Source organism: Aquarana catesbeiana, linkage group LG04 (genome assembly GCF_042186555.1).
Source record: "Aquarana catesbeiana isolate 2022-GZ linkage group LG04, ASM4218655v1, whole genome shotgun sequence".
Classification (NCBI taxonomy): Eukaryota; Metazoa; Chordata; class Amphibia; order Anura; family Ranidae; genus Aquarana; species Aquarana catesbeiana.
Window position 1 is genome coordinate 396632458 of NC_133327.1, and position 12136 is coordinate 396644593.

General features: G+C 41.1%; 1 protein-coding gene across 1 annotated transcript in view; it reads right to left on the reverse strand.

Annotated features, from left to right (window-relative positions):
- LOC141141259 (uncharacterized) overlaps window positions 1–11421 on the reverse strand; it is a 1017917-nt gene extending 1006496 nt beyond the window's left edge. Inside the window, exon 1 of the mRNA XM_073628940.1 lies at window positions 10992–11421. Within this exon, the coding sequence (XP_073485041.1) occupies window positions 10992–11013 (22 nt within the window). The 5' untranslated portion in view covers window positions 11014–11421. The remainder of the gene's footprint in view (window positions 1–10991) is intronic.
- Between the last annotated feature and the right edge of the window lie 715 nt (window positions 11422–12136).

Sequence of the window (12136 nt, forward strand, 5' to 3'; positions counted from 1 at the left end):
CGTGACCTGTGCCCAATGCAGCGTGACCTGTGCCCAATACAGCGGGGCCTGTGCCCAATACAGCCTGGTCTGCCTTTGCCCCATACAGCCCCACCTATGCAGAGGAAGAGGCAAGCCACCCGGATCAGCAGAGATTGCACGCTGTAATAGCTTTCATTTGAATTTCCCATCTTCCCGGGGCTCATCGTCACATAGCCCCACCTCTTGGCCCGACGCCTTTGATGACGTCACATGTCCCGCGTTCTGTCTATCAAAGGCATCGGGCCAAAAGGTGGAGCTATGTGACGTGAGCCCCGGGAACATTGGAAGTTCTAATGAAAGCTCTTACATCAGGCAATTCAGCTCTCTGCTGATACCGGCAGCTCGCCTCTTCCTTTCCTCTTTCTTCCCCTGGCTGGAAGACTGTGCCAGCGGTGCTCTTATCCTCACTGGGCCCCACTCGGCTGCGGGCCCCATAGCGCCCGCATGGGTCGCTATGGTGGTAGTTAAGCCCCTGGCGGATGTGCTGGCTCCTTTTCTGACTGCAGATCCTCAACAGGCCTATTGTGATTTCCCTCTGAATCAGCACGGGACTATAAACTGCATAAGGCAGAAATCCTAGCCAGGCTGGGAGTGACTGTGGCTCTAAGGGCAAACCATGTTCATGAATGACGCTTAGACAGAGCTAAGCCTGCCCGTGCGCAACTGTATAGTCTACTGCACCTGTTCCAGGATTGGCTGAAACCAGAGGAGAAGACCACCACTCAGATTGTAGAGCGAGTTGCATTGGATTGCTTTATGCATGGTCTTCCTAAGGAGCTGCACCGATGGGTGGCTCAGTCTGAGCCTCAGTCTCTGGATGAGATGGCTGCTGCTGTTGAGCGCTACAGTTGTGTAGAAAGTGTCCAGGAGAGTCCCTCTTTTACCAGAGAGCTGACCCGTTCTAAGGAAGTGCGTTCCAGTGCGAAGATGGCAATGGTTGAACGCATGGTGTCTCCTCGGGTGCTGACACTCCCACTAGGAGAACCCTAACGTCAAACCCTCCTGAGAGTCAGCAGGGAGAACGGGAACCCCGTGAGGTTCACTGTTGGCCCTGCCAACAACTGGGTCATATGGCGGCCCAGTGTCCAAGACGGGAGGAGCCAATGGAATGTGACATGGCTCTATGTTTGCTTTTGCCACTGGTCCCATGAACAATCTAAGCCCACTTGAGAGTGTGGTGTGAGTTAATGGGCAGGAGGTTGTAGCACTTCTTGACTCAGGGAGTGGGGTTACCCTGCTCCGATCGGACAGGTTTCGGGGAAATCTGATACCCAGGAAAAAGATTGGAGTGGTCTCTGTACATGGGGTTGTCAAGGACTATCCAATGGCCCATGTAACTCTGTCCACAACCGCAGGAACTGCTACACTGAGAGTTGGGGTCATCCCGGGGGTTACCCCATAATTTGCTAATTGGGCCATACTGTCCCCTATTTTGGGACTTGTGTGAACAAAAATTCAAAGGTTCAGGGGCGTCCCCTAAAAAGGAGAAACCCCCATGTGAAGTGTTAAATACTGTATTGCAGGAGGTAAACAGTAAAGAAATCTGTCAAATGTGTGAACCTGCAGGAGCTGACCTAGATCCCCTGGAGGTGTTTGTAGGATTGGAGGCAGAGAGTTCTCCCTCTGGGCCTGACTTGTCATATCTTGGGGGTTCTCAAAGTGATTTCTTTGGTGGTCAGAGGAAGGACTCCCCTTTGATCCCTGCCAGGGAACAGGTCACATCATTGAGTGGTGAGCCACAGCATCCTGCGGAAGATATGCACTCTCCCCGAGTTGCTGTGCATCATACTCTATGCTACAGAGTAGCCAAAAATCGCAAAGTGCTTAAACGTGGGCATAAATCATTAGCGAGGACCCAGAGTGGTTGAGCCTACTGTGGAGAGCAGGTGTCCCCCGGAGGGACAGGAACCCTCTGAGATAGTAGAAAAGGTTTGTGCTGCTCTCAGTGGTAACGAAGGTAGAATCTGTGCTGGTGACCCTTTACAGACGATGCTACTAGACGACCACATTGAGGACTGCTTGGCTGAATTTGAAAACATAGTATCATTTAAAAGGTGACCCAGAAGCCACTGGGCTGAGTTGGTGCAACCGCTCCTCACAGAGGAGTACCAGGAAGTGTACAGCCTAATGGAAACTGATAAAAATGACTATGATAGGTTTACAGCGGCAATCTGGTCTAGAAATTATATGGATTCAGAGTAGGAAGGGGACATAGACTTGGGCGCGTGCATTTGGGAAAAAAAAGATGCCCTTTCCCAGGCCTATAGCCATTGTGATATAAATTGCCCAGCCCCCGGGCCTGGAATGGGGGGGGGGATATGTGGAGAGTCAGCCTGGGGAAGGGTTAAGAAGGGGTTAATTGAAGAGGACAGGTACTTCCCCTTCAGACCTGCTTATTGCCAGCTGAGTTGAAAATGTCAGAGAGGAGATGTGTGTTTGGAGAGAGATGGCTGTTGAGCTATCAAAGCTGAGAGGAGCTTGAAGCTGTTACCTATGACTTGATCCTGCTGGGTGAGCTTGCCTGAACTGGGATTTTGCTATGTAATATTCTGTGTTATATGCTGTGGCTGGGATGCTGAGCATTATTTAAAAGGACTGTCTTATACTGCTAAGAAGAGTTTTTGTGTTGTTTTAACTGCCTATAAAGACAAAGCTTGTCAATTTTCTGTTGCTTTTTGCTGAATAAAGCCTTTGAAGTTGACTGAACTATCTGAGCCGGCTTGTCACCCCCTGATCCCTTACAGTAGTTATACTATGTACTATATAAAACAGTAAAGGAATATAAAAAGATATCCAAGGAATTGAGAATACCAATCAGCAGTGTTCAAATTCTAATCAAGAAGTGGAAAATAAGGGGTTCCGTTGAAACCAAACCAACTTTTGATCAGGGTCATTTGGGTAGTTTCTATTGCCGTTATGATTTAAAAAGAGTAAACACAGTTGATTGATAATAAATGGCTTCAGCCAAACACTAACCATGAGTGAAAGAAAAGTTTTTGTGTTATCATTCATATTCTCTGAAAAATAGCCAAGAAATCAAAAATTATTTCAGGGTATGTAAACTTATGAGCATAACTGGATATATCAGTAATATGTCCGATCAGGAAGAATATAAATTATAATGGCTTTAGCTGTGAAACAATTGACTTCAACTAAATATAACCTCACTTCATAACCTGTTCGTAAAATAAATATAGCTTTCCTGAAGCTGAACCCCAGGCAGTAGATTTATTCAGTTATGTATTCATAAAGTGATCATATTTAAATACAGCTAGAGAACATAAATCTGCCTTTATTTTAGCTTCTTGTGATCCACTTTCACTGTAGGTCTCCGACTGTGAGAGAGATTGCCAGCAGTTTGAGTCAATCAAGCTGTACTGTATTGCAAAGTGTTGTTGGCCTACCAGTGGAGGCTTGCTAACAGGAGGAGAGCATAGCAGGATTAATAATCTCATGTTCTCTCATTGTCCAATCAGCAAGCTGGGAGCACAATTATTGAAAGGTAAGACATTGCACATACAGCATATGAATTCCAACACTGCATTTAGATTGTTGCCTTGAGGTCAGCTTTGTACAAAAATATTCTGCAATTATTTTGCACATTATGATGATAACTATTTCCCTGACAGTTATCCAGAGATTGTATTGGCCCTTGTCCTCTACCTATTTTGTATTTCATTTCTGCATGGCATATAAATATATGAAATCTTAAAAATTCAGTCTAACAAAAATGCACTTGATTTAGACACATCCATCTACCACAGCAGGGTTTGGAAAGGATAGCTTTGAAATCTTACTGGGACCTGATTTTATACTCTATTGAACAAAGCGTTTTAGCTTTGAACAATCAATGGACTTTGTTATCAAAGTGTACAAAATAAGTTTGTGTTGCCCAATAATATGCAATTACATACAATAACATTGCTCTGAAAAGTAGGAGTCTAAAATCCATAATTCTCACAGGTGGCTATGGCTATGAAGCAAGGGAAACATTTCTTATTTGAGCACATTAATAAACGAAGCTCAAAGCCTTCAGCTGTGATCTTTGTTAGCATGGACTTCAGAAGGACTGCAATGAAGAATGAGTAAAAAGAAGTAAAGTATATGATATTTTAGTGAAATAAATCTCCCCATTTTTTTTCCCACCCAGCCAAAAAAAAATGTTTTTCAAAGGAACACTTTTACAACAAATACTTTATTTTAATAACTTCATTTGCATGTGTTTGAAACCCCTATCAGTTTTTTTCTCTATAAATCCTGTTAGGGAGATTTGCCTTCACTTCCTGTCCTTCAGATGTACCAGGAAGTGAGAGGGAATGTTTCCAGGGACATATGTCATCTTTAAATGATTTGCTTTCAAATTTAGTTTTTTTTCCACTGCTTTCTGTCTCAGTGACCATGGTCATCAAGGACAAATTAAAAAAATGTATCTATCTAGCAGGGAAACGGACAACAGTGAAAACTTGACAGATGTTCTAGTCCTTCCCTTCTACTCTATTAAAAACAAACAAAATACAGTTTGGGCTATACATACAATTTCAAGCGCAACTTAAAGTTATGGCCCTCTGGGCTTTTTCCATAATATGCAAATATGCACCACATATACAGTAATGTGACTACTGCATCCTCCATTGTCACTCTGCTGCTACTGCTGACATCTTTACCTGGCCTTCTTCCATGTCTGTCATCTTCAGCCATTTTGTTTGGCCACCAAACACCAATGCATGCACAGTGGAGTTAATTCATCCCAGCACTCCAGGCATGATAAGAATGTACACTGAGCTACATAAGCACAGCTTAGTATACATTTAGAACAAACATTGCTGACAGGCAGAAAATGAGCTTCTAAGACATACAGAGGCTCTTCTAAAATAAAAGCCAACCTGCCAGAAAATCTTAAAGTTTATGTATGAATAGTTTTACATAGTTACAGTGCAGCTTGAACCAATGCAAGAATGCATGTTCCATATTTGTGGGATCCCTGTGGAAGCTGGGAATCACTGTAGTAGGCACTGCTTCTAAAGTTATTGCTTCTAGCTTTTAGGTCTTGTGCCGAGAAGCTGCCCTGCTGCATAGTCAACACAGGATGTCACTTGCTTGGACATGGGAGCCATTCTGAGAACACTTTGCACCTTCTCAATGAATGCAAACTATTCTCTGATTGGATGAGGTGGAGATATGATGTGGTGACACTACGATCTCCACCTCATCTAATCATAGAATGCTTTGTATTTATTGAAAAAAGGAAAGTTCTCTGAATAGCTCTATAGGTTAGCAATGTCCTGTGTTCACCAAGCTGCAGGACAGCAACTCCGGACAGAACCAGAAGTTAGCGGCACTCACTGTAGTAGAGGTGCCTACTACAGTGATCTTAAGCTTCCATGGGGATCAGCCAGGTATGGAACATGCATACCTACATTGTTCCAAACTTACCCTAGTAACTATGTGAAAATTGCAATGTCTAAACTTCAGCTTTAAAGCAGAACTCATACACGTTTGCAGGAAAAGAAGCCACCACTTAAATCTGCAGTTACCATGGTGCTACACATTTAATCAGCTACAACGCTAACCATTTGAAGATTAAAAGTTCAGGTGAGAGCAGACATAGACGCAATGGTATACAATACAATGAGAGCATCAAAAATCCAGTAGTCCAAGTTTTTTAATGATAAAATTGATTTTTTTTATTAAAAACATTGAACTCTTGGACGTTTCTTTGCAAACTATCAATGATGCCTAATACTATCATTACATGTAAAAACTACAGTTCTCAGATTAGAAGTTTTGTTTAATATAATTTTCCATAATTTGGTTTCAAAAGGAGAAGTTTAACACAGGCCATTGCATTTTATACTAGTGCAAATCCATCTACCAGGCTAAAGAGCAGGCTATAACATTTTATTTCGTATGCTGTTATTGTGATTCCTTTAACTTGGGACATATATTTCTACCCAGGATTAGCTAAAATGGTAAGGTGCACATAGTCAGAGTCAGGTATTTCTAAAACGTCTGCGTCATGTCAGACAGGTGATAATTTTGCTTTGCTAGCAGCTTTATCACAGCAATTTAACTCCCATTTATCACTTATGGTACCTGCTCTGCTACTGATCAAATTCTGCGGAAACTTAGTTGCTAGCAAGGCAGTGACATATTGCTAGTTTGGGCAGCAGAGATCATGTAAGTTGCGTTTTAGAGCTTTTGTAGCTGGTAAAAGGTTGCCGACAACACAATTGCTTGTGTAACGTGGACCTAACACATAGTATTTGTCTATGATTAACATGTAACTATTGGCAGAGATAAAGTATGACGTTGCCCATAATTTTAGTAGGTTGTTGAACATGCGGGCAGATTCTGACTGTCTCAGGAAAGGCATTTGGACAATCGGGGGCATAAACGTAAACACTTAGCTAACCGGGAAAGGCACGGTAGGCACTCCTAGACATCTCCAGTGCTGGTTATCTCAGAGAAATGATACAGATGGTTCGTCTAGTCTGTCTCAAAGCCTATTCCCATAAGAACTGCCAGTCCATGGTGTCTGTAGGCACCAGACAACATTGACTGACTAACATCCATTGACACTGGGTAACTGGCATTTTAACCACCTCAGCACAGGGCACTTTCACCCCTTTCCTGCCCAGGCCATTTTATAGCTCTTAGCGCTTTCACATTTTGAATGACAATTGCACGGTCATGCTACACTGTACCCATATGAAATTTTTATCATTTTCTTCACACAAATAGAAAAGGTTTTCTTAGTTTCAGTCAGTACATTTTGAAAATAAGTATTTTTTCTCCTTCACTGATGTGCGCTGATGAGGCTGCACTGATGGGCACTGATTAGGTGGCACTTATGAGAAGGCACTAATATGCTGCACTTATGGGCACTGATATGTGGCACTGATTAGCACTGATAGGCTGCACTGATGGGTGGCATTGATTGGCACTGATAGGTGGCACTGGTGGTCACTGATAGATGGCACTGGTGGGTACTGATAGGTGGCACTGATAGGCAGCATGGATATGCGGCACTGATGGGCACTGATGGGTGGGTACTGATGGGCATTGATGGGTGACACTGATAGGTGGGCACTGATGGGCATTGATGGGTGGCACTTATGGGCAGCACTGATGGGCACTGAAAGCCAGCACTGACTGGCATCACTAATGGGCACTGATTGCTGGCACTGGTGGGCACTGATTGCTGGCACTGGTGGGCACTGATTGCTGGCACTGTGACGCTTTATTGATGATCAGTGCCCTGATTACCTGTCTTGCTGTTCCCTGCGAGAAGATGTCACTGATCGGCTCTCCTCGCCACACGCTCTGACGGTTTGAGGTGATGAGAGACGATTACTGGCACTTCCGTGCTTACATGTGACACAGCCGATCACATGGTTAAAGAGCCGCGTCATCAACTCTAGCAACTTGGCGCGATCGCTGCACTGCGTGCCTGTGTGGGCGTGGCCGTTCTGGGAGGATGTCATATGATGTCCTCCCAGAACAAGAGCCGCACCACCCCGCCATCATTGGACGGTGGGCGGGCGGCAAGTGGTTAAATATATAGGCAAATTGGGCATGGTTGATAAAGATCATGTCTTTATGACATTCTGCACAAAACTATATGGTTATCAATCATTAGACATGGTGGCTGCATTCGTTTTTATTTTTTCCCTCTGTTTACACCTGATGATCTGGCCAGTAATATACCTCCTGTATTAGAGTGCCTACACTCTGGATGAAGGAGCAACAGAAACGCCTTTGGGCAGCAACATTGTCAGTCTGGGGGAGGAGAGTGTTAGATGTAGCAAAGGGTTTATTTTCCTTTGGGATAAAGGCTTTATATAAATTAATAAAAGCTGACCATTGCAAGCACCCATCTCAGTGTTAAATGGTTAGCCTCAACCCTCTAACTACCACATTTGCAGGACAGAACAGACTTACTGGATAGAGCACCAGGTGAAACTAAAAGAAAACCTAAAAGAGAACAGTAATGCAGCCAACACATTTAAGAATGCAATATTATAAGAGTTTGATTTGGGGTTTAATACCACTTTACATACTAAGGAATAGGGAAGCTGCCAGTATTGACCTCTGTTTGTGAAAATGCTAGTGCATGGTTGTCATGTTGGCATGTCCATTGGTTTGAATACTTTTGAGTCATTGACCTAGAACAAGGATGCAGATTAGTTCTGATTCACTTTTTCTAATCAGGATTCTTGGACATTTTAATCAGGATTCTTGTTACAGGTCAGTAAAAGTACTGAAGTCATTGCTAGCTAGCTAGCATTTTCCAAAGGAGAACAGCAATGGCAGCCTTAATATTTTGCTCAACACAGGTTTCCTTTAACTCTGCTCTATAGGGATAAATTAGGAATGTCCATATGGCAAAAGTCTCAATAATAAAGACTAGCACACTGGCTAATCTAAATGATCTAATTATTTAACGTATACATTATCTAAATAATCTAAAGTATCTTAATAATCTAAAGTCTAAATCATCAGGACAAAAATATCAGGTCAACAGTCATGTGCAATTTGTAAGTTTTACATTGCATTCTTCCTTTAGACTTTTTATTATTGACTGTATTACTGATTATTGCCCCTTCTGAAGACTGAGCTATGTTGCTGAAGTCTATCATACTGTATATCTTTTTAAAGGAAACATGTAATAAGAGAAATATAGGGGCTGCCATTGCTGACCACCTTGAAAGAATACTAGTTGTCTGCTTACCTGTAGCTTCAAAGATTTACAGTCACAAACCCAGTACAACTATGCAGGTTAGGAAGTCTGCATGAAAAAGTGAACTCCTGATCTGCATACTTGTTCCAATCAGAGGCTGACTGGACAGCTATGATAGTCAAGCAGGTAGAATTTTCTGAAAAAAACTGGTCAGCCATGGAAATCATTGTTTTTTTCTCAGTACAAGTTGTCCTTAAAGTGTACTGAGAGGAAATCACTACAAAGTGTTGAGAAGTCTTCTCTTAGACAGTTGCCACTGGAATAGATGTCACCATCTGAAGATTTCAATGGCTGGCTTTCTTATATACATCTTGTCTAATTAAAGGGGGACTCCACTCAAAATTTGAAGGATCACTCATTCTCTTCCTCCCCCAAGCTTTCAACTGAGTTGCAGATTTTTTGGGGGGGTTGGGGGAGGAGTACCTTTTTTGACTTCCTCAATCCTTGCCTAGGTAAGGATGGTGTCACCTTGTCCTGCCCCACTCCTTGCATGCAGCGCCCTGAGACATGGGTCACATCACACCTCAGAAAGACACAGCCAGCTCCAAAATCCAAGATGGTGGCTCTTGGGATCCAGAAGCAGAGAGAAGAATCAGCTGCAGGAAGACAGCACTAGACTTCTTGAGCTGTTAAGTAACTGTTTTTTAAAAGTTATTTGCTATAATATTTGTAGCTGTTGACTTTCATTTTTAAATACTGGTTGAAGTTCATCCTTAAGTAATCCCACATACTCAAAATTGAAGTCTTCAAGGTCCAATGAAGCATTCATTACTGCACAAGTGTATATATATCACCCCTCAATAGAAACAATCAAATGTGGTTCACACAATATATAGCCTAAGTCAGGTAGCACTGAAATATGCCCTTAACAAGTAACATTTCAAGTACATTTTTGCAAAAAAACCTTCTGTAGTGTATTTGACATTATGCATATATTCTGTAAAGGCTTAAAAAAATAATGGACATGAAAAGAAATACTGAGCATGCACACATCATTACAAATATCAGGATCTCTGACTGTATTTAGTATTTTCCTTGGTTGGTATTACAGAAGCTTGCATTTTTTTTGTACAGTGTGTTCCTCATTACCATCACACATAATACATTTTTATTCAATCACACTGTAAAAATTTTGGTTTCTTAATATAATATTAGCACATATGCTACAACTATGCTGCAAAAAATCAATTTATTTCCAACCTGTCCCATTGCTTCCTTTTCGATTTATCCCAAAAGGAGAAGTTCATAGTGATTACATAATGCTTACACATAGTTTCATTTTTTTTTTTAGTTCCAATCTTATCAGATTGAAAGATGCATTGTTTAGGTTGGGCTATGAATATGAGAAGGAATGTGTCCTTATAGTCTTCTTAAAGCTGGCTACACATTATACAATTTTCTTGTACAATTTTCCTTTTAGATTTTCCAAAACCATAAAATATGAGGTCAAACCTAAACCTACTTTCAAATTGTATGCAATTGGGTAGCCCTTGCAGTACATAGCTGAAGGTAAATCTAAAGGAAGTTGAACAAGAAAATTGTATAATGTGTAGCTAGCTTAACACGAGTATGCAATACCAACAGAAGGTGATGGTTCTGTGGTTGTTAAACAACATCTCCCAGCATGCCCTGCTCAATACTACATGCCTATTTATTTGGTATTTAATTATCAGTATGCAACAATCCACATTTTTTTTTAGTCACTTTTATATATCTAAAATGTGACTAGAAAAGAAACCTTGCTAACTGTTTAAAATAAAATGGCGTAATGAGTTTATAAAGACAGCAGATGAGTCCAATAAACATTGTTCTAGTGCCACATTAGAAGATGGTCAGAGATTAGCCGCAGTAAGATTCACATTTCAAGTTATTTATAGAGGGATTAAATGACTTCATTTTCCAATACACATAAAACACCTAAATTTAAAGCAACTACTATAAAGGAGATAACTGCAATACAATTTAGATTAAAACATTCCCTTCTTTATGACATGCACAAATCTAATTAAAAAACAATTTTGGTCCAATGCATGTCTTCCCTAAACTGCTGTAATTTTTAGATAAAGGTACCAGCAAAACAGTTTTCTTCTATTACATAGATCAATGCAACTAGAAGCAGAAAAAGTATTCTCTAAAGTAACATTTAATTATTGACACACTTCAGGTAAAATTAGTGTCATTATTGAAAATCAGGGGTAGCTAATTGCAACTTAAAAAGTGTTTTAATTACCTTCAGCTGTGCTTTCTGTCATAGCGATGATTAAGTACTGAGAAATCAATGGCAGTAACAGGTCATATGTCTTCAGGGTGGAGACGCACAATTAATAGTTGGGACTTTTCTTGGGTAGGAGTCTGTGTTTCGTAACTCAGTTCCTTCCTTTTTTATGCTGCCTGGAGCTTCTTTAAAATCAGCGTCTCCTCCTGAGGCTTCTCGCAGGTCAGTAAGTCCTAGGATCAAACTAAGGGTTTCCAGGTCACTACTTGTTAAGTTTCACAGTCCTTTCGAGGATCCCTAATAATATTAGGTATACAACTCAAGAAAGAACTAAAATTCTGAGACAGCAAAAAAGTAAAGGAACTGAATAGAGCCAGTCAAGGCCCTGCAGCTTGTCTCATAACAACTGCACTGGCACAGGGGACAGATCTCAGAGTGTCTTGTAACATTATCCATTAATGTTCAGGTTTATTCTTAGCCTACTTGCTCTGTGCATTCTTCTTGGCCTTATTTGGTTGAGGGTGGTTCCCATCTGTGTGGTCTGTCAGACACTTATGTCATTCAGTCCTTCAGTGCTGTATCACTTAGGATCCTCAACTGTCCAGTGTCCACTAGATTACAGGCCCAATTGATGCAGACCATAATGTATGCTATGTTACATTGTCACTATTTATTTATATTTACTATATTGTATATCTGATTAATTGTGAATAAAGGAAATGTATTGAAAGTATTTACTCTTTAAAGTGAAATTATAATTGTAAAAAACCCTCTCTTTATTTGTCTTCTAGCAATTACTTTGCTAATGCACACTTCCTGTAGTGCAAACACAGTTCACTTGTACACTTGTTCACTTGTACAGTAAGATGCCAGGAACAGAGCAAAGCAGTAACAGCTATGTGGGCAACTAGGAGCTGAAGAGGACCAACAATAACCCTTAAAAATATTGAGAAGATTGTGATGCCAGGAGACTAGCCTGCCATAATGTGAAAAACAGATATATTCAAACCTTTAGACTATAAATGTAAATATATATATATATATATATATACGATATGCATTTACCGACATGGTGAGGTGCACATCCTTTGAACTGGGAGTCCCGGAGACCAACAGGCTCCACTCTCACATACATATCTCACATACAAATGTCCAATAGC